Below are 26,670 nucleotides of genomic sequence, written 5' to 3'. Positions count from 1 at the left end.
CGCCTGCTGCAATCGGGCTGCGGGCTGTGAGTCACATCAGGGATGGAGGCCCTGCGCAGTTATGGGTCGGCGGGCGTGGTGAGAGTTCCCCGGGGGAGGGGAGGAGGGCAGGGCACTGGGCAGGGCACCGGGCCGGCCCCTCCCACTCCGCCTTTTCTTGCGCTTCCTGTCCCCCAGACTGGCATTGGGAGCTGGACCACTGGCGAGTGTGCGCAAGTGCTCCGGGCGCCTACAGCAGCCAAGGGAGACCTCGGGGCACCATGTGCGCCCTCCCCGGCCTGCGGGGGCCCAGGGCGCCGCCCCAGCCGCTGCTCCTCCTGTGCCTCCTGGCGGTGGTGCGCCCGAGCTCCGCGGATGACCATCCCCCAGGTGTGAGGGGTGCAGGACCGGGAGGGGCGGAGGCGCAGGAAGCGGGGGAGGTCTGCATGGCCCGTGCGCATAGGGAGCACTGAGTGGGAAGGGGCGCGAGGATGCTGGGGATGCACGTGGACAGTGAGGGCCGCGCCTTCCATTGGACGAGCGGGGTTATCTAAGCTGGATGAGGGGACAGGGGCGGGTAGGGGACCTCCCCTCCAGGGCGTGAATCTGGAACCCACAGCGCCTGGGAGTGGGGGCGGGGGGAGGAGGGCAGTGTCTCCGTTTCGGAGAAGAGGGCGGGTGGGCAGGCACAGGCAGGGACTGGCTTCTGGGAAAGTGCGGTCTGTATTCTGAAAGCAACATTCACCCAGGCCACCTCCCTGCTTTTGAATGCATAGTAAGGCAGAGATAGCACCTACTCTCTTCTGGCAGGCGGGTTGGCTTTGAGGGTTCGAAACAGCAATGCAGCAACAACCAAACAATCAAACAAAGCCGCACAACTGAGAGGGAGAAAGGGAGGGAAGGAGGGGGAGAGGGAAAGAGGGGGGGGGGGGCGGGGGGGAGGGAGAGAGAGAGAGAGAGAGAGAGAGACTGTCTTTCACACTATGGTCTTTGAAAGTGAAGTTTTATGTGTGGTTATTTTGTTAAAGACAAATTGAAAGAAGTATTTGTGGGCAAAATGTTATCAAAACCAACGTCAAATTTGCCATCTTTAGCTTCACCTGTTTAGAATTACTTTTTAGTTGAAAAGCATTCCACCTAACCTGTTTTCTAATGCCTGCTCACTCCTGTGTTATAAGTGTCAGTGTTAGCAGCCACTTAGGATAACAGACCACCTCTCTAGCTGGCAAATACTGCCCATCAGTTAACTGAAATCGGAGTATTATGCTACACAGGGTTTTCAGTTTTCCGTAGGAATTCATTTTTATGGGCTTATAGCAGATTTTTCATCAGATACTAGGAAGATGGAAAGGTAATCAAAGGACATGATTATTCTTTTTTTTTTTTTATGAATGTCCTTTCAAAGGCCCAGTTGTTCACAACTTGGACACAACACTTTGGGCTGCTTCAGTTTCTAAATGTCCTTGCCCCACATCTCTTTTCCATTCACACCGAGCTTAAAGACCATTCCATCCCTGCCTCTCTGCTCACCCTCCCCTCCCCAAGCTTTCCTTGGTTCTCCATGCCTGCATCACCCTTCATTCACCCCAGAACACTGGGTTACTCCTGGAACTTTGCTGCGGGATTTGGCTGTTTGTTGAAATTTCCAGGGAACTTATTGGTAAAAGTGCTCCCTGGATCCTGCCCTCAAAAATTCGGATTCAGCCCTAGCCAGTTTGCCTCAGTGGTGGAGTGTCAGCCTACAGACTGAAGGGTCCCGGGTTCGATTCTGGTCAGGGGCACATACCTCGATCCTGTGGCAACCAATAGCTGTCTGTCTCTCTCACATCAATGCTTCTCTCTTTGTCTCCCCCCCACCTCCTTTCCTGTCACTAAAAATCAATGGAAAAATATCCTCATGTGAGGATTAACCAATAAATAAATAAATAAATATTCTGATTCAGTTGGCCTGGGACTCAGCCTGGACATCTGGAGTTTTTAAATTCCTCCATGTATTTAATCTTGTGATCCCGAGCAGGTGGAAAACCTAGGCTTTAAAGGGATATGTCATCTTCAAGAGTGCACTTCTGGGCAGTTAGTTATTCTGTTGGCACCAAGGAGCCCAGGTTTAACCTGACATGCAGAGGAGACCTCTAAAGAGAAACAAGCAGGCAAAAAACAACCGTGGAATACATTAGCAAATAAAGTGTTCGCATGTATGGCAAACATCTGTATATGTACAGTGTCAATGTTGTCCTTTCAATTTCTCTTACGGCAAAATTATGCCACAGAAAAGTCATGCAGTTAGCATCTAATTTTAAGGAAAAAATAAAAGTTGTCAGGCAACTTCATCTTGTTTTATAGATTCTGCATTGATCTCCATGAGATTCAGTTTCCTGTTTGCTAAAGGACAGTGTGAAGTTTCCTGCCATTTTTTTTTTTTAATCGAGATGCTTAGAACTACTTGTGTATAGGTGTTTTTTAAACCAAAGACTTTTGGCTAAATTTTAATATTAAAAAATGGTTATACTTTTTCCTATTAACTGTGTAACAACTGTGTGCCTTGCATAACTGCGTTATGCAGTTTATAGCACTGTGTGTTGGCTTTTATTGACCCTGACTTTGAGAGAGGAAACTGGAACTTAGTGAAGTTAAATCATTGCCAAAGCACACTTAGTTAATTAAGTAGTAGAGCAGGAAACTTAGCATTGTTCAGCCCAATTCCAAAGCTTGTTTTCCTAAACAGAGACTCAGTCTTGGCTCTGGGGTGACTGGGTGTGTCTAGGAAAGATTGAAACCACCAACGGAGAGCACAGTGTGTGGATGCTCCTTTTGAGCTGAAGGGCTTGCTGACACAGTGCGAGTCCTAGAATAAAGTTAGGCACAATGATTCATCCTAACTAGTAGACTGTTTTAGTTCAATAAGAAATGTATAAAATGCCTTTGTAAGGGAGAATTATTATTTGAATAGGAATATTCAGAAATCATTGTTATTACTATTACATGGAACAAATTAAGAGAATGGGTCCTGTTTACCCTTTGAAAAATGTTTTCAGGGGAGTAATTTGAAATGATCACTTTTAACTTCGAGAGTTACATGGTCTATATGCTTCTTCCATCAACCCCCTGCTTCCTTCTTATATGCTTCCCCTCCAACCCAAGCAACTGCTTAGTAGTAAATATTTGTTAGAATATTATTTGAGTACCTAGATGTGCTGACATTGGGTAAGTCTATATCTGTGTAGAAAACGTTACCAGTTTTTAACCTTTCAAGATTTTTAAAGTGTTTAAAGGAACAGGTGAATTGGAATCATATCTTTAACAGGGTTGTATCTGATGCATCAAAATGTTGACCCTAAATTTATCATCACATTAAACATTATATGAACATTTTTTAAAATCCTCACCCAAGGATATGTTTATTGATTTCTAGAGAGAGGAAGTGAAAGAGAGAGATGAGAGAAAAACTTCAATCTGTTGCCTCCCATACCCACCCCAACCACGGATCAAATCAGCAACCTGGGTATATGCCCTGATGGGGAATGGAATCTGCATCACAACCTTTTTTAAAGAATTAATTTAACTGTCTCTTCCTCTTCCTGGTCTTCTGCCCTGCCTCCTATCCTCTTCTTCCTTCCCTTCCCAAAATGCTGCCCTTCCTGTAGCCGTGAAGAGGGGAAATGCAGAAAGTATCCTCCCTTGTTGGACTGTAGGAGCCAAAGGGGCCCAGATCAGGGAATTAAAAGCCTAGCCGGGACAGGATGGTGTCCAGGTAGGAGAGCGGCCTCAGGTGGTGTGTTAGGGTCTGAGCACAGTAGGGTGGATGCTCCCACAGAGAATGGCCTGGAACTGAGCAGTGACCAGGGCTTTTTGCAAGCCCAGCTGACACGTGTTTCTGGCCCTGTCAGGGGATGAAGGTGAAGAGGCAGGAGAGCAGGGAGGACCTCTTTGGGGCCTGGCATGTCAGTGGAAGATTAGTTACATGTAGGGGGATGGACGGATCAAATGAGTAAAGCTAGTAAGGAGAATAGGACCAGGCTTTTCACTAGAAGAGAAGGAAATATACAGATCATTCATCATAGAAGTGTACATTTGAAATGTACATAATTTTATTCACCAATGTCACCCCAATAAATTGAATAAAACATTTTTAAGAAAGAAAAAGGAAACTAGAATGAACCTTGGGTTGTAATTTGTAGCATTAGTGTGAATTCATGACTTTAAATATCTATTTCACTCATGTCTACATCTGTATAAGTAAATACATAGATATGAATGTGTGTATAACTCTAGGTATGATGCATATGTTGTGTATTTAAATGCAGATATATTTTATATCCACTTTATACCTATAGTATGCGTGTGTATAAATGACCATGCATATATTCTTAGTTCTGTCTGCTGAGATGGAGCGGAGATTTCCCAATAATGATAACCATACTTAGCACTGGAGTCGAAATACCATTCTTTACTAACAGTAGCTAGGACTTCGTGGAGAAATGGCTGATTTCAGGACTGGGGTGGGGAAAGTATAAGATGAGCCTGGAACAACTTGTGCCAGAAGCAATGAAGTGCTCAAGGCATGGCGAGTCATGTCAACAGGATACAGGACCAGAGGGAAGGGGCTCCCACTGGACAAAGCTGGGCCAAACTGGGCATCAAAATAAATAATAATACTAATGGACTAGTACCATTAGTACCCACCGAGTAATGCCCATTGAATAATATGGGTATTCGTGACTACATACCGATATAAATTAAATGAATTAAGTAAAAGTTTGATGAATATTACATAGTTTCAAAGTCACATCACACAAAATTCTTACTGATGAAAAGGAGAAAAAATACATTTATAGTAGAGAAGCCTGCCAGATACGGCTTTAATCAAATGATCAAAGTGAAAATTATCAGTCAGAGAGAAGTAAAAATGGCAAGCCATCCAACAGGATGCAATGAGAAGAACACGGTCACCCCTGAGATATTCCTGCCGAAGAAGCTGCCTCTGAATCTAATCACATTACAAAGCAGCTCTCCTGTTACTCTCACAAGCATCAAGGTCGTAAAAGGTCAGGAGAGACTGAAGTGTCCAAAGTGAAGGAAAACAGAAGGACATGACAGCTGATGGCAACACATCAGCTGAGCTGGAACCTTTTGTTAAAAAGTACATTTTGCCCTGACTGGTTTGGCTGAGTGGATAGAGCGTCGACCTGCAGACTGAAGGGTCCCAGGTTCGATTCCATGTACCTTGGTTGCGGGCACATCCCCAGTAGGGGGTGTGCAGGAGGCAGCCGATCGATGTTTCTCTCTCATCGATGTTTCTAACTCTCTATCCCTCTCCCTTCTTCTCTGTAAAATCAATAAAATATATTTAAAAAAATAAAAAAAATGAAAAGTACATTTCAACAAAAGGACTTCTGTAGAAACTCAGAAGAGATGTGGCATGAGACGGTAGTGCATACATTCTTGTTTCTCTATTTTCACAGCAGAATTGGGAAGATGTGAGGTAGGTCCTCTGTGGAAAATATGCAGTAATGTCTTAGAGGGGAATGGGCCAGCAGGGCACCAACTTATTTTCAAATGTTCAGGGGAAACGTTCATTCTGCACTTGAAACTTCTCTGTTAGTTCCAGATTATTTGAAAAGAAGCCAAAAGAATTTCAGCTCTTTCTGAGAAAGTTTAACATTAAACCATAGGGAATAATTGAGAAATGGTCATAAGTGTATGTAATTAGGTACATTTTCCAAAGGAGTGTTTGTTCTCAAACAGCAGCAGATTATGTGTTAAGGTATTCTGTCCTAAACTGTAATCTATTGAAATTACTTCTATATAGCTGGCCTCACATATTTCATAATATTATGTGAACCATAGAAAGAAACAATTTCACACAATGATATAGAAGAAAAACCTCACAATGCTTTGTTAAAAATAAACTCTCCATTCCTAATAATAGTTACTGTTCACACATAACAAAATGACTCAAATACTGCATTGTTCCTATAGAAAGAATAGATACTATCTTTAAAAATGGTGTTAACTTTTAATTGAAAATTATTTTTCTGGCATTTTAAAGTTAGTGGTCATGTCATTATTAATGTATCCCTACTCTCAAGATCAAATCTTTTTTTTTACAGTCTTATAATTACACTAGAGGCCCAGTGCATGAAATTCGTGCACTGGTAGGGTCTCTAGTGGCTGCTGGTTGCCGGCCAGGGCCTCCCTCCCTTCCCCCCGCCAGCTCAGCCCCCTGATCGAACTCCCAGATGAACTCCCAGTGGAGGGGACAATTTGCATACGACCCTTTTATTATATAAGATAGTCCTGAGATCCTGAAAGAGAATTTAGATGTAATATTGGATTGATCTCGAAGCCTGAAGTGCTTCTGTGATGGAGTCAAGAGCCTGAGCTAGCTACTAGCCAGGGCCGTCTTCCTGTTTTGCATTTCAAAACTCCATCCAGCAATGGGGGCTTCTTCCTAAGTGGTCGCCAAAATAGGCCTCTTCTGGAGGGAGGTGTGGGAAGCTGCCCTGCAGGCTGCTTGGCTCCGCCCCTCAGCTGTGGCCTGGCTGCTGGGGGCAGGGCTCATGTGGAGGTGGGGAGAGGCGGCTGCCGCTGGAGAGGAGGAGGGCATGGCCAGGCCTCACAAAGATTCTGCTAGGGGTGGACTACTTTGAAGACCAAGAAGCACCAGCCCCTTTCTGTTCCAGTTCTAAATGAAAGTTTAGTTTTGAGGAGAGAAGGCAAAGAAGGATTGTAAGAAATGTCACAGCTTACTAGTAAAATCTCTGCATCTGAACGATGCAGAACAGGAACTCAGGGCTACAGGGCCATGGAAGATGACAGAAAACCACACTGTTGAAGAATCAGGGTGGAGGATGTACCTGTTTGCAAGTGAGGGTTCCTCAGCCTTTGCATTTTGGACTGAATAATTCTCTGTTGTGAGGGGCTGTCACTGTAACAGCATCCCTATGCAATGGGCAAGCAGCCTACCACAAAAAGAAATGGTCAAGCCCTGACCCTTGGTACCTGTGAAGGGGACCGTATTTGAGAGTCTGGTCTTTGCAGAGGTAATCGAGGTAAATTGAGGTCACTCTGAATTAGGATGAGCCCTCATCCTATGACTGTGGTCTTTGTAAAGGAGGGAGATGGGAGATTTGGATACAGAGACACAGCCACAGAGGGAAGATGGCCGTGTAAAGACCACAGAGGGAAGATGGCCATGTAAAGACGGAGCCAATCATGGGAATGATACAGCTCCAGCCACCACCCCTGCAGAGGAAGGAAAACAAACCTTTCATTTCTGCCACAACTATCAGATGTTGGCATTTTTGTCACCACCTGGGAAATAATGCCCCGTGGATAATTTCCAGCAATGACTAGGAAATGAGAGAGTATCATAACTGGAGGAATGCTTGCAAGTTCTTGGCACCATCACTCAATATTATATAACTTTGCTCACCCTTCTTTCTCCATGAAGTGAAACCCCAAGTAACAAGTCAGTAGTGGAACTTGGGTTAGGATACAGAATTCCTGCTTCTCCGTTTTGTATTTCTTTTTGTGACAACCTAATCCTTTTAGGGAAGTTTTTAAGCCACGTCTGCCTGCATTTCCTGCCAGTTTCCTTCAAATACCAGCGTCTGCTTATCAGCCTCCTGCCAACTGAAAGCAATAGGTTTACTGTTCTCCCTGTTTTGCTTAAAAAAGACCTCTGCTGAACAAAGAACTCCTTGCTTTTACTAGTCTGACACCTTCTACAGATGGCCCTGCTCTTGCACTCGGGATGTTTGTATATGTTGCCTCTTAAAGGGATTTCCCCAAAACAAAAATCACAACAGTCATGCATATTCTTTTGCACTTGGGGCTTGTTCAAGCCTGATCAACATGAATGCTTTAAAGGGAACAGGACGGCAGGAGGCAGGTGAAAGCTGGTTTATAGACATCGGATTGTACTTTTGTCACATGATCTGGCAATTGGAAGTGGTCAGGATGGCTAGTATATTTTGGAACTACCCAAACTTCCCTATTCTCGAAGCTTGGTTTTTCCTTTTCCTTCTCTTCCTTCAACTTCTCTACGCTTAGATTTTGTTCTAACTCAGGACCTAGGTGAGCCCTTCCGTCCAGGTCCTTGTGAGAATAACCACAGCCTGGGAGCTCATCTCCTCATCTCCTCATCAATGAGGGCCAGTCTTACGCCCTAATGGCAATCAGACACACACTGAGGCCTACACTGATGTTGCTGTGATTCATGCAGCCTCTCGGAACCCAGCTCACTGAGCTTCACGCTCCTCATCAGCGTCAAGCATGTGTCAGGTGCTCTACAGTCATTTACGTCAAACAAGAAGAATGACAACAGTTTTTTTTTTCAGCTTTTGTCACTTCTTATTGTTGCTTACAGGGTTAATAATAATAATAATAATAATAATAATAATAAATGACGTCAGGCCTTCTGGAAAGGACGCTGCTTCAGGGATGAGGAGTGTGTGAATCCCTGTCTACTGTTCTGCCTGGGCTGGGTGGAGAAAGCAAGGAGGCAGAGCTAGAGTCCATGCTGTGCAATCTTCCTGGGGCCGATGTTGGAGTAGATCAGCTCCTTCCTTCCCGCCCCATCTGCCTGGACCTTCCTGAGATACTTTCTCTTTCCCGACATCGCTTGGTGCACTAGGGCCCAAGAAGGAAAAGAAGCATTTTCGTTAAGAAAAGACAGCCTTTGGGCAACAAGGATGTGTGCATGTGTGTCTGGGAGGAAGAGAGAATGATGAATATTAAATGTGGGTGGAGGAAAGGCCTTGTATTTCTGGCAGCCCAGTGAGACCCTCGGGTATGTTTTCCTACATAATCACTGCCAGAAGGGAGTATGATTTAGGGCTTTCATTCGTTAAGGATGATTTGATGGGAAAGTGCATTCCACATTCCAAAGCTGCAGGAGAAGGGACCGCGCCTTCAGAACACGGTGTACCGGAGAATTAGGTTCTGCTGGGTAGATTTTTTTCTGTAGGCAATATTGTAAACGCTGTGTGCAAGCTGAAGCGACAAAAGCAACCGCTCACTTTGATACCATTTCTCATACAGAGAAGAAAGGGAAATAACTAGAAGTTAATTTTGAGTGAAGTACAAAAAAGTGAAGCAAAACCAGCCAGGGTTCATGCAAACTGAGTGAAGTGTAAGGAAGGCAGCCAAACTGACAATAACGAGCCTTTACTTTTCTTCTCTGAGTTGTTTGATGGAGTTGGAGTAGTTTTCAGAGGAGGTCAGGTCTGGGGCCCCGACGTCAGAGAAACAGTAGCCAGTGTAAGAAAGGAAGTTCCAGGCCAGTGAGAGAGGCTGAAATGCAAAACTTGTTCCTGTGCTAAAAGTTTTCAAAAGAAGATGCAAGTAACAGAGAAAAGTTGATTTCGAGGAGGCCCCTGCACTGGAGCCGCAGCTGGAGAGGAAGAGAGCTGGACGCACTGGGCATCGCTGCGTCCTCCGTCCCTGGGCCCAGTGTCCCCATGCTCAGTGCTGTCTGTGTTCCTAATGCCCCTGATTAGGGCCATCCTGTGCTTCTCTCATCTTCTCTGCCTCCGCATGCCTTGCTTTTTCCTGCCACTCTTATCTAATCCCTCAATGTCTTCATTTATGTTTTATAAAGAAACTACAAATTGTAGGATAACAAAATTCAAGTTATTTTTAAAGCCACTTGGTGTAAATCAATAGGGATTTTTCAGTTAAAAAAAAAAAAGACCATAGAAACAATTGAAAATTTGGTCACACTTAATAGCCCGATATATTTCTGAATATCTGTGGGGCATATAAAACTTATCAGATTTTCCTGAAAACATTATTTTTCATGACTACTATATAACACGTTAGCTGTTAGCTGTTGGAAACTGGCTTTCAGATAGTCACTTAATCTTGATAAGAATATATAATCACCTGCTCTTTTTCTCACAGCTTCACCTTTTACAAGTCTACATGCTCGAGAAGAAATGCTGGCCAGATACTCCAGCCTTTCCTTGGAGAGTCACAACCTGTCCCTGACTGGTAAATCTACCATATTTCATATTTCTTTTCTTTAAATATGTATGTTTTTTAAAATTGATTTTAGAGAGAGAGGAAAGGAGAGGGAGAGAGAGATAGAAACATTGATGAGAAACATCAATCACCCACCTCTTGCACGCCCCCTATTGGGGATTGCGTAGAAGCTCAGGCATGTGCCCTGACTAGGAATCAAACCAGTGACCTCTTGGTGCACAGGAGGACACCCAACCTACTGAGCAACACAGGCCAGGCTCATATTTCTAATAATACGATGAGGAAATAAGCTTTTATTTTTCATTAAGCCACTGCATTTTATCTTGTGAAGTTCTAATCCATGCTCGTGGTCTGCTGGGAGAAACACACCAGCCCCTTATACCAGCTGTTGGCAAACTGCGGCCCCTGAGTGTGGCTCTTCCACAAAATACCACGTGCGGGCGTGCACGTACAGTGCGATTGAAACTTTGTGGCCACACTCAAGGGGTCAAAGAGTCACATGTGGCTCATGAGCCACAGTTTGCCGACCACTGCCTTATACAATCACAGTATCTGTACAGTAGATATAGTACTGTATAGCAGAATGGGGACTCTGCCATGAGGATGCTGGGCTCTGGGTGCAAGGAAGAGGCAGCTCGTCTAGACATGGGAGCTGAGAAAGGCTCTCTGGAAAAGGGACACTGGGAGAGAGGAGGGTTAATTCTGACTTGCAGGTACTCTGATATAGTTCTTGCTGGTGTATCCATTCAAATCACTCTGCATTGAGAGGAGAACTCAGGTATTTTGTGAAAGACCTTTTGGCAGCTCATTTGAAGATACACCAGGGAGCCCATGACAGTGCAGGAGAAAAATGAGTAAAGAATTCTGGGCTAAAACTCAGCTCTGCTTCCCCTTTTCATGTTTTTTTTGGGTTTGACCACCAGTGTTTCAAAGCAATCTCAGAGTTCTTTAAATGAGTAAGAGGCACTATCTGTTTGAGTAACAATATTAAAAGTTCAAGTAGCATTTAAAATACTTTAAACCTGTTCATTGAGTCAATAACGAGTTTTATCCAATGATATGTCCTCTCATCTGAAAAACTGTCCCTGTACTTCTGTTTAACAGGAAAGGCGAGCTTTCTCCTCCCCAATCTGATTCCAAAGGGATGTTTGCACTGCACTTTTCATAGAACATTTTTATGACATTGTGCAACTTCTGTTTGTCCCCAGTTATCCCCATTCTAATATTTAGAATGTATTCTTACTTGCTTTTTTACTGTTTGCATGTTCTACTGGCGAGTTTCCCTGTTGGGATGAAATGTGTAAGGGAATTCATGTGAATAATACGTTTGCCAATCCTTTGACCAGCCCGAGGATGTTCAGCTTCCAGTCCAGCAGGCGCCTGGGGAAGGAAGGTGCTTGGGGTGAGAGCAAGCATTGACTTTTTAGTTGATGCTGGGCTGGTTATTTACTTACTTAATCTGTTCCAAGGGCTTAACTCCTAACTACTCTTTCATTCTGCAACTGCTATTAAAACCAGTATCCCAACTGTTACGAAGGCATCACGTGCTTGCAGGTCATTGCTTGCTTACCTTCACATTGGCCTGATGAATTGAGTCAGGCAGTTTTCTCTTCCTCATAGGCCCCTGAACTTGAGCTTGCCCAGGTCTGAGCAATCACTAAGTGCATGACAGCCCAGTCATGCTGTGTGCTCCCCCCCTAGTTTGTCCAATGTCCTCTCAAAAGCTCCTGCTGGTGGGCTTTCCCTCCTTATGAAAGAAAGGCCTATTTGTTTTGATTTTGAGGTGCTTGCAGATCCAACGTCGGGAGCATGCTCATAGTGCAATAGACTTTTTGAATCTAGTTTTCCCTTATTTAAGTCCAGATTTGTTTTTATTTGACAAAAGATTTGACATTCATTTTGAAACACTGGTTGTCAAGACAACGACACTTACATGCAGGTTGTTGTTCTGTTGCCTTCTCATCAGAAAGTTGGGTTGTAGGAACTGTCTTTTGTGAAATACAGAATTCAAATCTGAAGATGAATTTATGGTGACTAGGAACCTTAGGCTTTATTCTCACTGCTATCACTAGGATTTTTAACCCACTTTATAAATGGAATGTTTACACCAATATTGATTACTCAGATTCGTCTGTAAATGGTGCTTACAACAGTTACTTTTAATATTATTTTCTTTTTCTTTCTGGCCATTTTATAAGTTGATGTCTCTTTTAGGATAAAATTTTTCTTGAAGGGAAATTCAGATGTAATACATTAGTTGCAAATTTTGGACCAACATGACAATCATCCTCTTTCACTGAATCTGTAGATTAATTTGGGGATAATTAATGTTTTTATGATATTGTATTGTACTGCCACATGTGATTTAGATTTGCATTTGAGATCTATTATTTTTTTCTTTTAAAATATATTTTTTTAAAATTGTATTTAAAGTGTACATGTTTAACATGATGATTTTATATATATAGTGAGATGATACTATAGTCAAGCTAATTAACATATCTTCTCAGTTATTTTTGTGTGTGATAAATGAACCTGAAATCTACTCTTAACATATTTCCATTGTTCAGTAGAATATTATCAAATATATTAATGAATATAGTCTTCATGCCTGTACATTAGCTCTCAAATCTTAATTCATCCTACATAATTGCAACTTTGTACATTTGACCAACATCTCATTTCCCTTGTTCCCATCGTCCCTGGTAACCAACTTTCTACTCTTTGTTTCTAGAAGTTCAACTTTTTTTTTTTTTAGATTTTACAAGTAAGTGAAATCATACAGTGGTTATCTTTGTCTAGCTTATTTCACTTAGCATAATGTCTTCCAGTTTCATCCATGTTATTGTAAAAGGCAGGATTTCCTTCTTTGTCATAGCTGAATAATATTCCACTTTATATATACCAAACTTCTTTGTTCATTCTATTGCTGAACACATGGGTTGTTTTGCTATGTTGGCTGTTGTGACTATGCAGTAGCATGCATGACAATGCAGATATTTCATTGAGATCTGATTTCATCCCCTTTAGCTATGTGCCCAGAAATGGGATTGCTGGATAATATGGAAGTTCTATTTTTTTTTTTTTGAGGAATCTCCATACTGTTTTCCAAATGGCTGCACCAAATGACATTCCCACCAACAGTGTACAAGTGTTCCCTTTCCTCCACATCCTCACCAATGCTTGTTATCTTGCATCTTTTTTATAATAGCCATCCTATCAGGTGTGATGTCTCCACTGTGGTTTTGACTTGAATGTCCCTGATGGTCAGTGATGTTGAGGACCTCGTCATGTATTTGTTGGCCATTTGTAATTCTTCTTTTGAGGAATGTCTATTCAGGTTATTTGCTCATTTTAAAATTGAGATGTTTTATTGCTATTATTGAGTTTTATTTATTTATTTATTTATTTATTTATTTATTATTATTATTTAATCCTCACTCGAGGATATTTTTCCATTGATTTTTAGAGATAGTGGAAGAGAGACAGAAACACAGAGAGAAATATCAATGAGAAAGGCACATTGATTGGTTGCCTCCTGCACTAGCCCTGACCAGGGCCCAAGCCAGGGAGGAGCCTGCAACTGAGGTTCGTGCCCTTAACTGGAATCAGACCCAGGACCCTTAGGTCCATAGTCTGATGCTCTATTCACAGAGCCAAACTGTCTAGGGCTGCTATTGAGTTTTATATGTTGTAGTGCACTTAACTATTTTTAATAAGACTTCCTGATTTAAACCATGTCCTATGTAATAAATTTTAAGAGGCTTTCTAATTTTTTTACTTTTTTGTAATAGGTCAAAGTAGACTTTTATTTCAAGTGAAATGATACCCAATTGGACCCCTGAAGGTTTAACTTGTCATTTTTTTCAAAGATCACAATTTGCTTAAAGGTCCATACACTTTAAAATTTTTAATGATAAAAATAAGACTATTTAGGCAGATGTAAATTACTATGATTTTAAGAACAGTCTTTTAAAAAATATAGTTCAGAAACTGAGCAAATGGGTAAAGTCCTGGAAATGTACATGCCATGGCTGCTTTTGTAACACTAAAAAAGCAGAACTACATTACTGCAGTTGTGGAGTCCTAGGGAAGCTTATACATTGTGCACCAAGTTCAATGGACATATTAGTGTGTTGGCTAACCACAACGTATTTTAGACTTAGAGGTAAAACTCTTTCTACATGTCTTGATGCTTGTGCTTTGCTGATAGGAAAGCAAGCAAACTGTAGAAGCACCTGAAAGTATATGAAACAGGACACCAGTCGCAGGTTGCTTTCTCCTCTAGCCTTGACAGCTACAGATTTTAAGGAGATTAAGATCACAGCCTATCCCTAGCTGACTTGGCTCAGTGGATAGAGCCTCAGCCTGTGGACTGAAGGGTCCCAAGTTCAACTCCGGCCAAGGGTACATGCCTGGGTTGCGGGCTCGGTCCCCAGTAGGGGATGTTCAGGAGGCAGCCAATCAATGATTCTCTCTCATCATTGATGTTTCCATCTCTCTCTCCTTCTCCCTTCCTCTCTGAAATCAATAAAGAAATATATATATATTTTAAAAAAGATCACAGCCTAAGGCTTTTGCAATTATGTTAATGTTTTAACAGAGCTTTTCCTCAACAGTGCCTGTGAAAGAGAATAACAAAGGGAACCACATCGGTGTTAACAGAGAAATAATTCCTGAAAGGAATGTCAGATGAGGAAATGGTCTTAGTAGAGCACTACTGTTGATTTAAATTTGTTTTTTTATATTGGATTTCCCTCTATGTAGCTTTTACAATATCATTTGGTTTTGTTTTCTTTTGTGGCTAATAGAATATTCCAAAGTTGCAGTAGAAAAAAATATCACTTTGCAAAGACCTTCTAATGTAGAACTCACATGCCAGTTCACAACATCTGGGGATCTGAATTCAGTAAACGTGACTTGGAGAAAAGATGATGAACTTATTGAGGATAATTATCTCATCAATGCAACAGGAAACATTCTGTATACCCAATACATGTGAGTACACCAAGTTTTAAGCTGGTTTGTTACATGAAATTACTAGTTAAAGTCTAAATATTTTTGTAACTGGCAATTTTTCCAATTGTTTTCACCGGAATTTTATTACAAATTTTTTTTTCTTTTTTAAAATTTTGATTAACGGCTACGTCTTTTCATTTTCATTGCAAGTATTTAGAGAACTAAGCTCATATTAATAACTTAATTATCTTTAGGTTCACCATCATTGATAGCAAACAAATGGGAAGTTATTCTTGTTTCTTCCAAGAGGAAAAGGAACAAAGGGGCACATTTAATTTCAAAGGTCAGTAATAATAATTTATAGAGTTATAACTTCAGTGCTCTATTCTGAGAATACTACATCCCCCAATTTTTATATTATTACTACAATACTAAACATAATGCAGCTGAAAGAAAATTATATGCTTTCCATTGAGTCATAAGTGGCAATCTTTAAAACAGTGCTTCCAATGTCTTCCCAGTGTAGGATTTGTATTTCCCAACCCACTTCCACTTGGCTTCCCTGCCCTAGTTTAAAGCACAGGGTTTAGTTAGAAAGACCAGGCTGCCAAGTTATTTGTAAATCACAGCAGCCTCTTGAACCTATCTATCCATCTATCTTAAATCAATCAATCTATCATCCATCCATCCTTCCATCCATCGCTCTAAACTCAGAGCTTTCATAGTAGCCCTCCAGGTAACTGAGTCACTGTACGCTTAGACTGTGAAACTGTGTGTCCATCAGTGGCTCTAGGACTTGGAAATTTAAGGATACATAAAATTTAAAAATACTATGGAGATGCACACAGGGTTGCCTGCTTTTGATCTCATCAAGTAAGGACAACCTCAGAATATAACCCACAGCTTTCCCTGTGGGAACGGACAAATCGAAGTATTTTACCCTTTCTATCATTAAACCAAAACTTTAAAGGTCTCAAACTCATAATAAAGACTAGCCATTCAAGTTGGATAATTATCTTCATGAAAAAAGCCACATTCTGTGATAGATTAGTGAACGCAATGTCCATGCTGCTATTTGGGGAACTCGGTCTGTCGCCACATTAACTATTTTGGGCTTTGCTTCACAATAATCTCCCAGGATACATGAGAAGTCATTCTCAAGTATGGCTAGCTGCCCTGACAAAATGTGGATACTGTTCCCAAGGCCCCATCAGTAGTGGAATGGCCTGCTTCATCATTACCGGGATTTAAGATGGTTCACTCCTGTATTCCTCCTTGTATTCCCTCTATACTCACTGACTCATTTCCTTCATGTGGTTCTATAAATGTTCTTTCTTGGTAAATATAATAAATTCTTATGTTTATGCAAATCGGTCTCTGCAAAGGCAGAAACTATTATCATCCTTTGATTATTTTGATCATATACATTCTCTTTTAACTTTCCTTAATTTGCCTAATTTAACTTTGTGAAGGATAAACTACAGTTCCTTCCATTATTCCTTTCCTTCTTTTCCATTTTCCTTTCCTTTTGTCTCCCCCCCGCCTTTTTCCCCTCCCTCATTCCCCAATGAGTTAAGAGGATATTGAATACCTGTACACACACATGCTCATGCACACACAGTCCTTGTAAACATTGTATTGAGCCTCTTTAAAATAAGTAAAGAAGACCTGTGGGTCTTAAGAAAATACTCATCAAATCTTGAGACTTGATGTGATTCCAGGAAATACAACTTTAAATATTGATTCTCCCCTTTTAAAGGGGTATTTTCTGCATACTAGTTATGCCTATTGAAAGCTTAAATATTAAATATACTGCATTTTTTCTCATTAGCTCTCTTATAAGAAAGTCCCTAAGCTATTATTTGAAGTGATCATTCTTACCTCTGATGTGAAGATTAGCAAGGGCATTTTACCTTTCCATATACCAACAGGTTTAATGTCAGGTGGTCTTGAAGAAGGCTTCTTGATTTCCTATCTATTTTGAGAGAACAAAGCTGATGGAGTATCAACACTAAGCCTAGATCTGAAATCAAGTGCTTGAGGAATGAAATTGGCACTGAATATTTAGAATCTTTGAAAAATAGTTTTCTTGAAGCAGTTTAGCTCAGTTTATTAGAGATTTTTTTGTTTTTATTTTTACAAATATATTTTTATTGATTTCAGAGAGATAAAGGGAGAGGGAGATAGAAATAGAAACATCAGCCCTAACCGGTTTGGCTCAGTGGATAGAGCGTCGGCCTGCGGACTGAAGGGTCCCGGGTTCGATTCCGGTCAAGGGCATGTACCTTGGTTGCGGGCACATCCCCAGTGGGAGGTGTACAGAAGGCAGCTGATCGATGTTTCTCTCTTATCAATGTTTCCAACTCTCGATCCCTCTCCCTTCCGCTCTGTAAAAAATCAATAAAATATATTTTTTTTAAAAAAAGAAATAGAAACATCAATGATGAGAAAGAATCATTGATCAGCTGCCTCCTGCAAGACTCACACTGGGGATGAGCCCACAACCTGACTGGGAATTGAACTGTGACCTTCTGGTTCATAGGTCAGAACTCAACCACTGAGACACACCAGCTGTGTAGTTTATTAGTTTTGAATGCCCACTTAACATTAATGTGACTTTTTAGCATGTACTATATCATGAAAATATTTATAAAATAAGTTGAGCCCTTCTAGATCTTTTTTTGGTGAAATAATAATTATTTGTAATTCCTCTAAATTAATGTTGTTTGGTTGGAGAAATAATTTTATTTGATTACACTTTAAAGATGTGTGGCTTCTGCAGAACAACTAATATTATAGTTATTTAATTAGATCTATAAGGCTTATAGAATGGTATATATTTCTATCGATGCCCTATTATGCTTTCTGCAGATGGATTGCTTATGATTTTTTTAGAATAAGGATTATCTTTCCTTAGCAGAACTATAGTTGAGTGTGGATGAAAAGTCTGCTTTATTCTCTATTTTAAGTTGAGACCAAAAAAATCCTTCTGTTGACTACATGAGTCAGCTATAGTGCATGAGTCTGAGTTCTCAGAATAATTCATCAGCACAGTTCCTGCTTCTGCCTTTATGAGAGCTGGTTGATTAATTACTACAAGATTATAAAAGGGCCCACATCACTGATTAGTACAATGCAAAAACTCTGCTGACTTCGTGGTCTGGCTAGTGATGCCAGTTACAGGGGCAACAGCAAATGTCGCGATTACTTTTCACCCTGGAAAGATGAGTGATGGTATAAAAAAGACCAGAGATCGGTCTGAAGCAGCAACTTCACCATCTTTAAACAAGGCTTCTTACAATCCCAAGACTCTCATGTGCCCTAGTTTATCCAAAGTTCCAAAAGGTCAATCAGACACATTGGAATGCCGTATCCTTGTCCTTGTAGTCATAAATATTTCCAAATGTAAGCAGCATCCCAGAACCATGTGTGATCTCCAGAGCAGTTCTAACAAGTTATGTTCCCTGAGAGTAGTACATTTTATAATTTAGTCCTCACGGCTGGTATCAGCCATGTACAGCATGGCAGAACCATGGTGACTGTCATCTTGACCATTAATCCAGAGGACAGTAAAAACCAAAACCAACAGAAGCGATGAAAAGAAAGCAGAATTTTGGTTTTGTTCCCCTCTGGTGTCACTGTCACTCACCTACAGTCTATATACCCTGACCTTAACACTTACTTGAGATGGTCTAATAGCCCAGCAGTGTGTCCCACCCCAAACTTCATAAAATACCCACAATTTTCTTGAAAAACCCTCTCAGCTAGCAGCTGTGCTTCCCAGGCCTCTTAGACACTTACTGGAAAAGGGTATCTTCTACCGTGTTTTCCCCAAACATTGCTTTTCTTCCACTTTGATTCCTAGCCTGAGTAAACGTCAATGTTTTGATCATATTTCACCACATAGTTTCCTGCTGAATCATGACCTAACCTGTTTCCAGAAAGAGTGTGCTGAGATTGTGACTTAGAGGAGATATCTGGGAGATCAGCTGTCTGGGGAGGCAGAAAGGCCCTGGACTGGTGCCCAGCACAACCAGCTTCAAAGTAGCTTTCAGAACAGCGTGTTTAAGGCGAGCCCAGCCTGGCTCTAGAAGTACCTGCATCACAGCCTCGTTGTTAGAATGCAGTGCCAACCACGTGCACGCCGTGCCTCACCGGGTGATACCCAGTGTAGCTCCCTGCCCTCTGTGGGTTGGAAGGAAACTGTGGCTTCAGAAAAGAATCCCTGTTTTAGCCACACTCAGATCGGTACTTCATCTGCAAGGCTTTCATGGAGGCTGCTCCTAAAGCGGGTTGATCTTTCTCATGTTAATGAGAAAAACAAAAGAAACTGACTTCAACTTAAATACATCCTCCCTACTCAAACTCTTTCAGTAATCTACGTTTCTCTACATTTTTCTTAGTCCCGGAACTTCATGGAAAAAACAAACCAGTGATCACTTATGTGGGGGATTCAACTGTATTTATATGTAAATGCCAAGACTGTGTTCCTTTAAATTGGACCTGGTACAGTATGAATGGGAGTGTACAGGTAAGGTCATATTTCTTTAATTTGAAGAAAACAAATACAAATTTTATTTTATAATAAGATTATAACAGACTTAGAATTACAAGGACTATATATATGTCTGCTATCTTTTTCTTTAGTATGTGTTCATAAAGAAAGAACAGTGATAAAGAGAGTTGTCATTTGACGTTTTTAGCTTGTTACATTACACATCGGAAGATACTCTTAAATGTTCCATTATCTGTTTTTTGTTTTCTACATTTAGCAATCTATTTGAATTCTTTGAAATAAAGTTATAATTCATTTTTACTTGACGACTTTATAAATAACCCCAACAACAACAAAAATATTCTTTTTTTCTTCTTTTCATGAAAATAACTGGAAAAAAAGGCCATCTTCCTTTCTTGCTGCTGTCTCCCTCCAGACACACTTGTGATAGGAGGCAGTACAACTGCACCATCTCAGAAAAGAATGACAACTTGGTCCTTTGATATTGGGTTCTTCCAGTAACTGGCCTTGGCTTCTTTTGGCCTCCCAGAAACTTAAGGGAAGCCAAATGCTTCAAATTCCTATTAAGGAATTAATGTATACTCAAAGATCTGATTTGGAAAAAAACAAACAAACCATAAAACACACTTGAGTATTCAAGAAATCTTTCTGGCTCTTTCTTCCTGCCAAATAGCCTCTAATAGCATGGAAATGTAGGAAATGATCCCATTGCCTGCTGCTAATGGTCACAGAAATTCAATTCTGTAAAGGCAAGCTGTAATTCTAGAAGGAACAGTATGAGACAGTGTACACCTTAACTGAAACATTAAGTTCCTTCTTTGACAAAGTTGATGCCATCATAGACTGCTGAAGGAGAACAGGGAGAGTGACTGATTCTGTGATAACCTTAGTTTGATTTTTCAAAGAAACAGCTCCCAACGACCTAGGAGTAGACAAACCATTAACATTTCTGCTTCTCTTCTTATTGCTGATTAGGAAAGGCAATCATTTTGTATATGTAAATAATTTTTTAAAACATGTAAATATGTAAAAATTATTAATTGTGATATTGGAAATGTCCAGTCTAACTTATTTTTGCATATGTGACACTGATGAAAATGCCCTAAATCTAATTATATCAAACTTCTAGAAGGTAGTCTGTGCAGCTCTCCATTTGCTATACTCATTTTCTCTTATAATTTGGCCCTAAGCGTGGGTCAGATTAAGAAGTAAGAAAAGTGCAGGGAAGAAGGTGCAGGTCAAAACTTTAAGTCAAGTGTTTTTTTCAAAGTGTGGGCCAACCATCTGCATCAGAATCCCCTGGGATGCCTGTTATTCACACAGCCCTCAGATTCATCAGCTCCGAGTTAGAGAAGACACATGGGTAACAGCATCACGGGCAGTGCTGCGCTCAGGGAGCAGGCTACTATAATTTTGGGGGCACATAATAAACTCACAGAGAGTGCTTCATCAGATAACCTCTGGGAATATTTGTATGCAGGTGAGCATCTATTGAGCTGTGCAAGTGAATGACAGAACAGTGAAGGAATTAAATACTAATAGAATTGAATTTAAAAGGTGAAAGATTTATGCGATCTGAAGAGAAACCAGAGTATGTAGAATTGAATTTAAATGGATTAAATAAATAAGCCCCCAAATAGCCTAGCGTGACTCTTGAGTGGCTGGGAAAATCCAGTGAATATCGAGAGAGAGAGAGAGAGAGAGAGAGAGAGAGAGAGAGAGAGAGAGGAAGAAAGAAAGAAAGAAAGAAAGAAAGAAAGAAAGAAAGAAAGAAAGAAAGAAAGAAAGAAAGAAAGAAATTCAGATATGAAAGGACAGAGAGTGCCCACACCACCACGTACACCAGCCTCACCGGGGATGCCCACCCATCCTTCCACATCACCTTTCAGGACGGAAGATTTCATCTTCAGTCCCTGTCAGAGGAACTCCCAATCTCCAGAGCCACTGATCTTCCTTTATAGGAACGATCAGATTTAGTGGCTTCGTTCATTTAATAGTTGGTTGAATGTATTCCTGTGCTTGTGAAGGGAAAGTTCTTTGAACAGCTAGTCGGGAACTAGAATGTGAAATCCAGCTGGCTGTTAATTCTCATATCATATTTACCCATGATGACCCGTGTGCTGTGGTTTCAGACATTCAGTGGTAAGTATTGACAGCAAAGTATACTTCTCCTGTGCTTGTTACCTGTTGGAGATCAAACTGGTAAGATGAGCTGTTACTGGTATGTATAACTTCTCACAAGTTTTAACATGACTTTCTCTGGTAAGTGGTTCTCTTGGCCCTATCTTATAGCTTTTGCTCAAAACTAGATCATTTAGGACATGTCTCTTGTATGCAATATGATAGGAATGGATTTTAATGTCTCCTTATATTAGGTTCCTCTTGATGTTAACATGAGCGATAAGTATGTGATCAGTGGAACAAATGCTAATGAAACAAGGCTCAAGATAATGCACCTTTCAGAGGAAGATCAGGGAGCTTACTGGTGCCATGCAATATTCCAATTAGGCGAGAGTGAAGACTACATTGAACTTGTCGTGCTGACTTATTTGGTGCCCCTCAAACCATTTCTTGCAATAGTTGCTGAGGTTGTCCTTTTAGTGGCTATTATTCTGCTGTGTGAAATGTACACCCAAAAGAAAAAGAACCGCCCAGGTAGGAGTTATTTTTTTAGATAACACTCTCAAATTATGACTTAATATATTACAGGGGCTTCAGAGTTTGGGGAAAACATCTAGTTTTTGTTACCTGGAATGATATTTATGTTAAAATCAATGGTGACAGTGAGCTATGAGCTTGTATTGATGATCTTCCTGTTTCAATTTACTAAACTATTGAAGTACTAAAATATATCTTTTCCACCATTTTCTTTGGTGTTACTGGTACCTACATATCAATTAGGTAACATGTGCTTTGGTCCTGGAATAGTGGGAAATTCTGTGATAGCACAATAGAAAAGATTTCAAAGACAAATAATTGCTTTTTCACTTAGATAACACTTAAAATATTTGATCAAACATTTTAGAGTTCTCATATAGAGACTAGGTCCTTTCAGTTTCCCAGTTTTGTAGCCTATACCTGATGGATTATGGGTTGAGAAACCAATGTTCTTCCCGTAAGATAATTTATCTTAAATTTTGTATTCTTTCCTGATTTTGTACTAAAACTTTAATAACTTAAATAAATTTGTAATTAATCTATCAATCAGTCCTGTTTTGAGAATTTGAAGCTCTAGTCTAGACTATGCTTGATAGAAATTTTATGTATAAAAGGAGTACAGGATGGAGGTGCAGCTGCCTAAGGTCGCTCATCTCTCTTTCATTCCAAAGAGGGGACATAGCACAGTGCATTCTTAACTGGGGGTGGGGGGGTTTGAATTAAATATACATGCTCCGTAAGAATAATAAACCAATCTTAATATGCATATTCTTCTTTTGTTACACAGATAATGGGAAAGAATTTGAACAAATTGAACAGCTGTAAGTAGTATTTTTTATAAATTTTCACTTGAGTGAAATACAGATAAATATGAAATAGAATAAATGCTTACAGTTAGGCGAAAATCACGAGTATATTATGTATGCCACTTGCTGTACATGTCCGTGTTGTAGTGACCATCTGGAGTTTGCCTGCCGACATTAGAACCCCATTTTCTCCTGGAAAAGTGGGTTTAGTGGTAGTACCTACAACATAGGGCTGTTGGGTTAAATGATATGCTATGTGTAAAAGGGCCTAGTGTGGGCTATGAACACCTAGCGTGGGTGTTCAGTGACCATAAGGAAGTATTATTTGTGTGAAGCACTGATTCTCAAACCCGGCTATATTTTTGATCACTTAGGATGGATGCTCCTTAAAAATGCAGTTACTCAGACCTTACTGGATCTCTGGATCAGAACCTCTGGGATTGGTGCCTGGGCTTCCGTCTTTCTTTAACATGTCAATCACTGATGCTGATTCCCTGTCGGGTGGGAAATGACTGGCCTGGGATTCTATCAGTCACTATTTTGAAAGCACACAAATTGTGCGCTAGTTCTCATACAGCTCACTTTGTGGAGAGTTGAGCATGCGGAGGGTTGGGGAGGAGGTTACCAGGGGTACAGTTTGCTGTGCTAAAGCTGGGAGCTTCTAGTTCCTCCAAACCAGATAACTGAGTGTAGAGTCCAGTGACGGAGGAGGTCAAGATTGGGATTAAAATCTTTAGCAACTTCGTTTTATAACTGGAAGCTAGTACCTCTTACTCCCCTCATTGTTTTCATCCATCCCCCCTCCCCACTGGCAACCATCAGTTTGTTCTGTCTCTATGACTCTGTTTCTTCATTGTTTTTTTTTTGTTTGTTTTTTTAGATTCCACATATAAGTGAAATCATATGGTATTTGTCTTTCTTTGTCTGATTTATTTCACTTAACATAATACCCTCTAGGTCCATACATAAGCCACAGGATGTAATGTACAGCATAGGGAAAGTAGTCAACAATATTGTAATAATTTTGTATGATGATAGATGACTACTAGACTTATTGTGGTGGTCACATTGCAAGGTATGTAAATGTTGAATCACTATGTTGAGACTAATATAATATTGTATGCCAATGATACTTCAAAAAAATCTCAGTAACAGAGCCAAGGACTGGGGACCAGAAAATAAGACCAGATGAAAGCAGCTATGAGAAACCTAAGAAATTGGAGGCCTGAGCAAATCTTACCAACAAAAAATTGTCTTTAAAGGTTATCTTTATCAGTCAACAGGAGCTCTGAGGTGTGAGTGCAGTAGCCACTCTTAAAGAATAGGGCAAGGCTATCATTCAGATATTTGTAGATGCTATGCAAAATAGTTATTTTAATCAATTCACATGTGGAAGATAAAATAAACCAATACCATACGAGCTTATAAATTAAGGCATAAAATCATTATATCAGGAGTCCCATAACCACAGATAGGAATACAACGGTGTTGCCTTAGAATCACAGACTCTCGTGGCTGGGAGAGAATTAATTGTTCCTCGTTCTGGAGAACTTGAACATCTTACTTATACTAATTTACACTTTGCATCTTTCTGGCTCCCATGTATGGAATCTCTTTCTTATACTTAAAGTCATATACAATTCATGACAGATATTTGAAATGTTACAACCTTGCCCCGTTCTTTGGTTCCCCCAGCTCAGTCTCCCCAGTGTTTCCACCCATTCCCTTGCAGTGATAGTAGGAGGCTTCTGGGGTCTCAGCATATTCTGGTTGGCATAGGACACTCTGAAAGGATGGTGTCAGAACCCCATGGAACCGACGACCAATTCTTCATAATTTAATTTTCGCTTATGTAGCCTACCCTATTGAAAAAAATACTTTAAAAGTATTTTTTCTAGAATATCTTGGCAATGTCAAATTGATTCAGTCTCTAGTGCAATGCATTAACTTCCTGCTCTTTGGAAACTGGGATATTATACATCATTTTCTCCGTCCCATACTGCTCCACGGAGATCACTGACAGCATTTTATTTTCCTCATCTTTAGGTTATAGCTGTAGCGTTAGATTTCATTCCAGTGTCAGGGGCACTTGAAGTCATTTAGACCTACCTTTTCCCAATGCTCTTTTAGAATGTTTTAGCTAGGAGATACATTTTTCTTGACAGAGAACAAATATTATGTATCAATATATTTTACATATAATGTGTATATATATGTGTGTGTGTTCAGTTAGATGCCAGTTATTCACAGTGTGTTGGTGAAAATGATTTTTTAAAATAGTATAAACATGCAACATCAAAACAGGCATGTTTTAGTGCTCATTCACATAGTCCAATGAGGAGCTCACTCAGCATCTAATCCACTCAGATATTTAAACCACACAATCTCACCTAACTGTCCTTGCCCCCAGATTTCAACATAATTGATTTGATGGTTGAATTTATTCTCTGGTATTAATGGCTTAATGAGTTCAAAGCTTCCTGAAAGACCTAGAAGGGGATTCATTACACACCCTTGTTATATAGTTTAGCCACTCTTGTCTTCAGAATCTGAAGCCTAGACGTGTATTCTTGCTCCAATGCACATTGGGTAGATAAAGAACCATGTTCATCCTCTAATTCAGTGTAATAAACTCGTCAAAGTACAGCCCCTGTAACTCATATATTGGCTGAGCTCCTGATCAGCTATTACCTTGCCTTTGTCAAAACAACACATACATTACTGCCATCTACCCAAGCCCCCACACGTGCTTAGGGAGAAGCAATTCTCCCTCTGAACAAAATAGACAGGCCTTTGCCACTGTCATCTGCAGCAACATAATCAATGATATAAAAAAAATTAACATTATGAGTAAAACATTTTTAAGAGTAAATTCTGTTTGTATTTATTTTTCACATTAACCTGATAGTCATGATGTAGATGGTTACTGACTTGATTTTATGCAGTGTAAACATCTAGTGACTTTCTTTCTTTATTTTCAATACAGGAAATCAGATGATAGCAATGGTATAGAAAATAATGTCCCCAGGTACAGAAAAAATGTAAGTTACTTCTAAATGCTATTCCAAATAAAAGGTAAAATCCAATAGACATAGGCTGTCTATTAACCCAGCTACTTTTTAAAAAAAGTTTCATTAAAGACCTAGTCAATCACTATGTGCGTGGGTCTGCTTGTTTACAATATTATGGGAGAAAACAGAGTTATACAAAAATAAATGACATCTTTTTTCCCACCAGGGAACCAATATAAAAGTAAAGCTATTGTACTGCCTATATATATGAGTGTTGTTGTTTTTTTTCTTTTGGGCTAGTTTCTTTTACAACTCTTCATGTAGTCTTATTTTTTTTTTCCTGTCTCAATTTTTCTGGATTGTCTATTTTATTCTGACATATTCCAACTTTTTGGTTAATATTAGCTTATTTTCTTTACTGATTAGAATAAAAATTTTCATAGTTTGTCAGCATTTTTCTCCTGAGTAGTGAAAATAGGAACTGCTGGTTTTGGCAATAGTTTGGATCACCCCTTCCCAGCAAGTTTTGCTTTGCTGAAGTGATGATAAGCCATTATAGAGTAACCAGGACACGCTAATTAAGTTTCATTATGTTTTTATTTAACTCAGGAATCTGTGGGCCAATGAATGAGAAGCCTCATGCCAAGACTCATGGGAAGATGTACAAAGAGTCTGTATTTCTGCCTTGTTTATGCTTCCTGTTAAGAAAATCAGAGTTTTTATTTTTAAAAGAATAAAAAGTTTAAGCAACATG

General features: G+C 40.2%; 1 protein-coding gene across 1 annotated transcript; it reads left to right on the top strand.

Annotated features, from left to right (window-relative positions):
• Window positions 1-175: 175 nt before the first annotated feature.
• EMB (embigin) lies at window positions 176-26,670 on the top strand. Its single transcript, XM_070411884.1, has 9 exons — window positions 176-369; window positions 9,886-9,975; window positions 14,778-14,964; window positions 15,180-15,268; window positions 19,329-19,456; window positions 21,817-22,096; window positions 22,887-22,920; window positions 25,892-25,946; window positions 26,526-26,670. The coding sequence occupies exons 1-9, from the start codon at window positions 261-263 to the stop codon at window positions 26,541-26,543; spliced, it is 990 nt and encodes a 329-aa protein (XP_070267985.1). The 5' UTR covers window positions 176-260; the 3' UTR covers window positions 26,544-26,670.

The sequence above is a fragment of the Myotis yumanensis genome, unplaced genomic scaffold (assembly GCF_028538775.1).
Source record: "Myotis yumanensis isolate MYYU_CA2020_CCGP unplaced genomic scaffold, mMyoYum1.0.hap1 SCAF_4, whole genome shotgun sequence".
Lineage (NCBI taxonomy): Eukaryota > Metazoa > Chordata > Mammalia > Chiroptera > Vespertilionidae > Myotis > Myotis yumanensis.
This window is presented reverse-complemented; position numbering and strand designations above follow the sequence as displayed.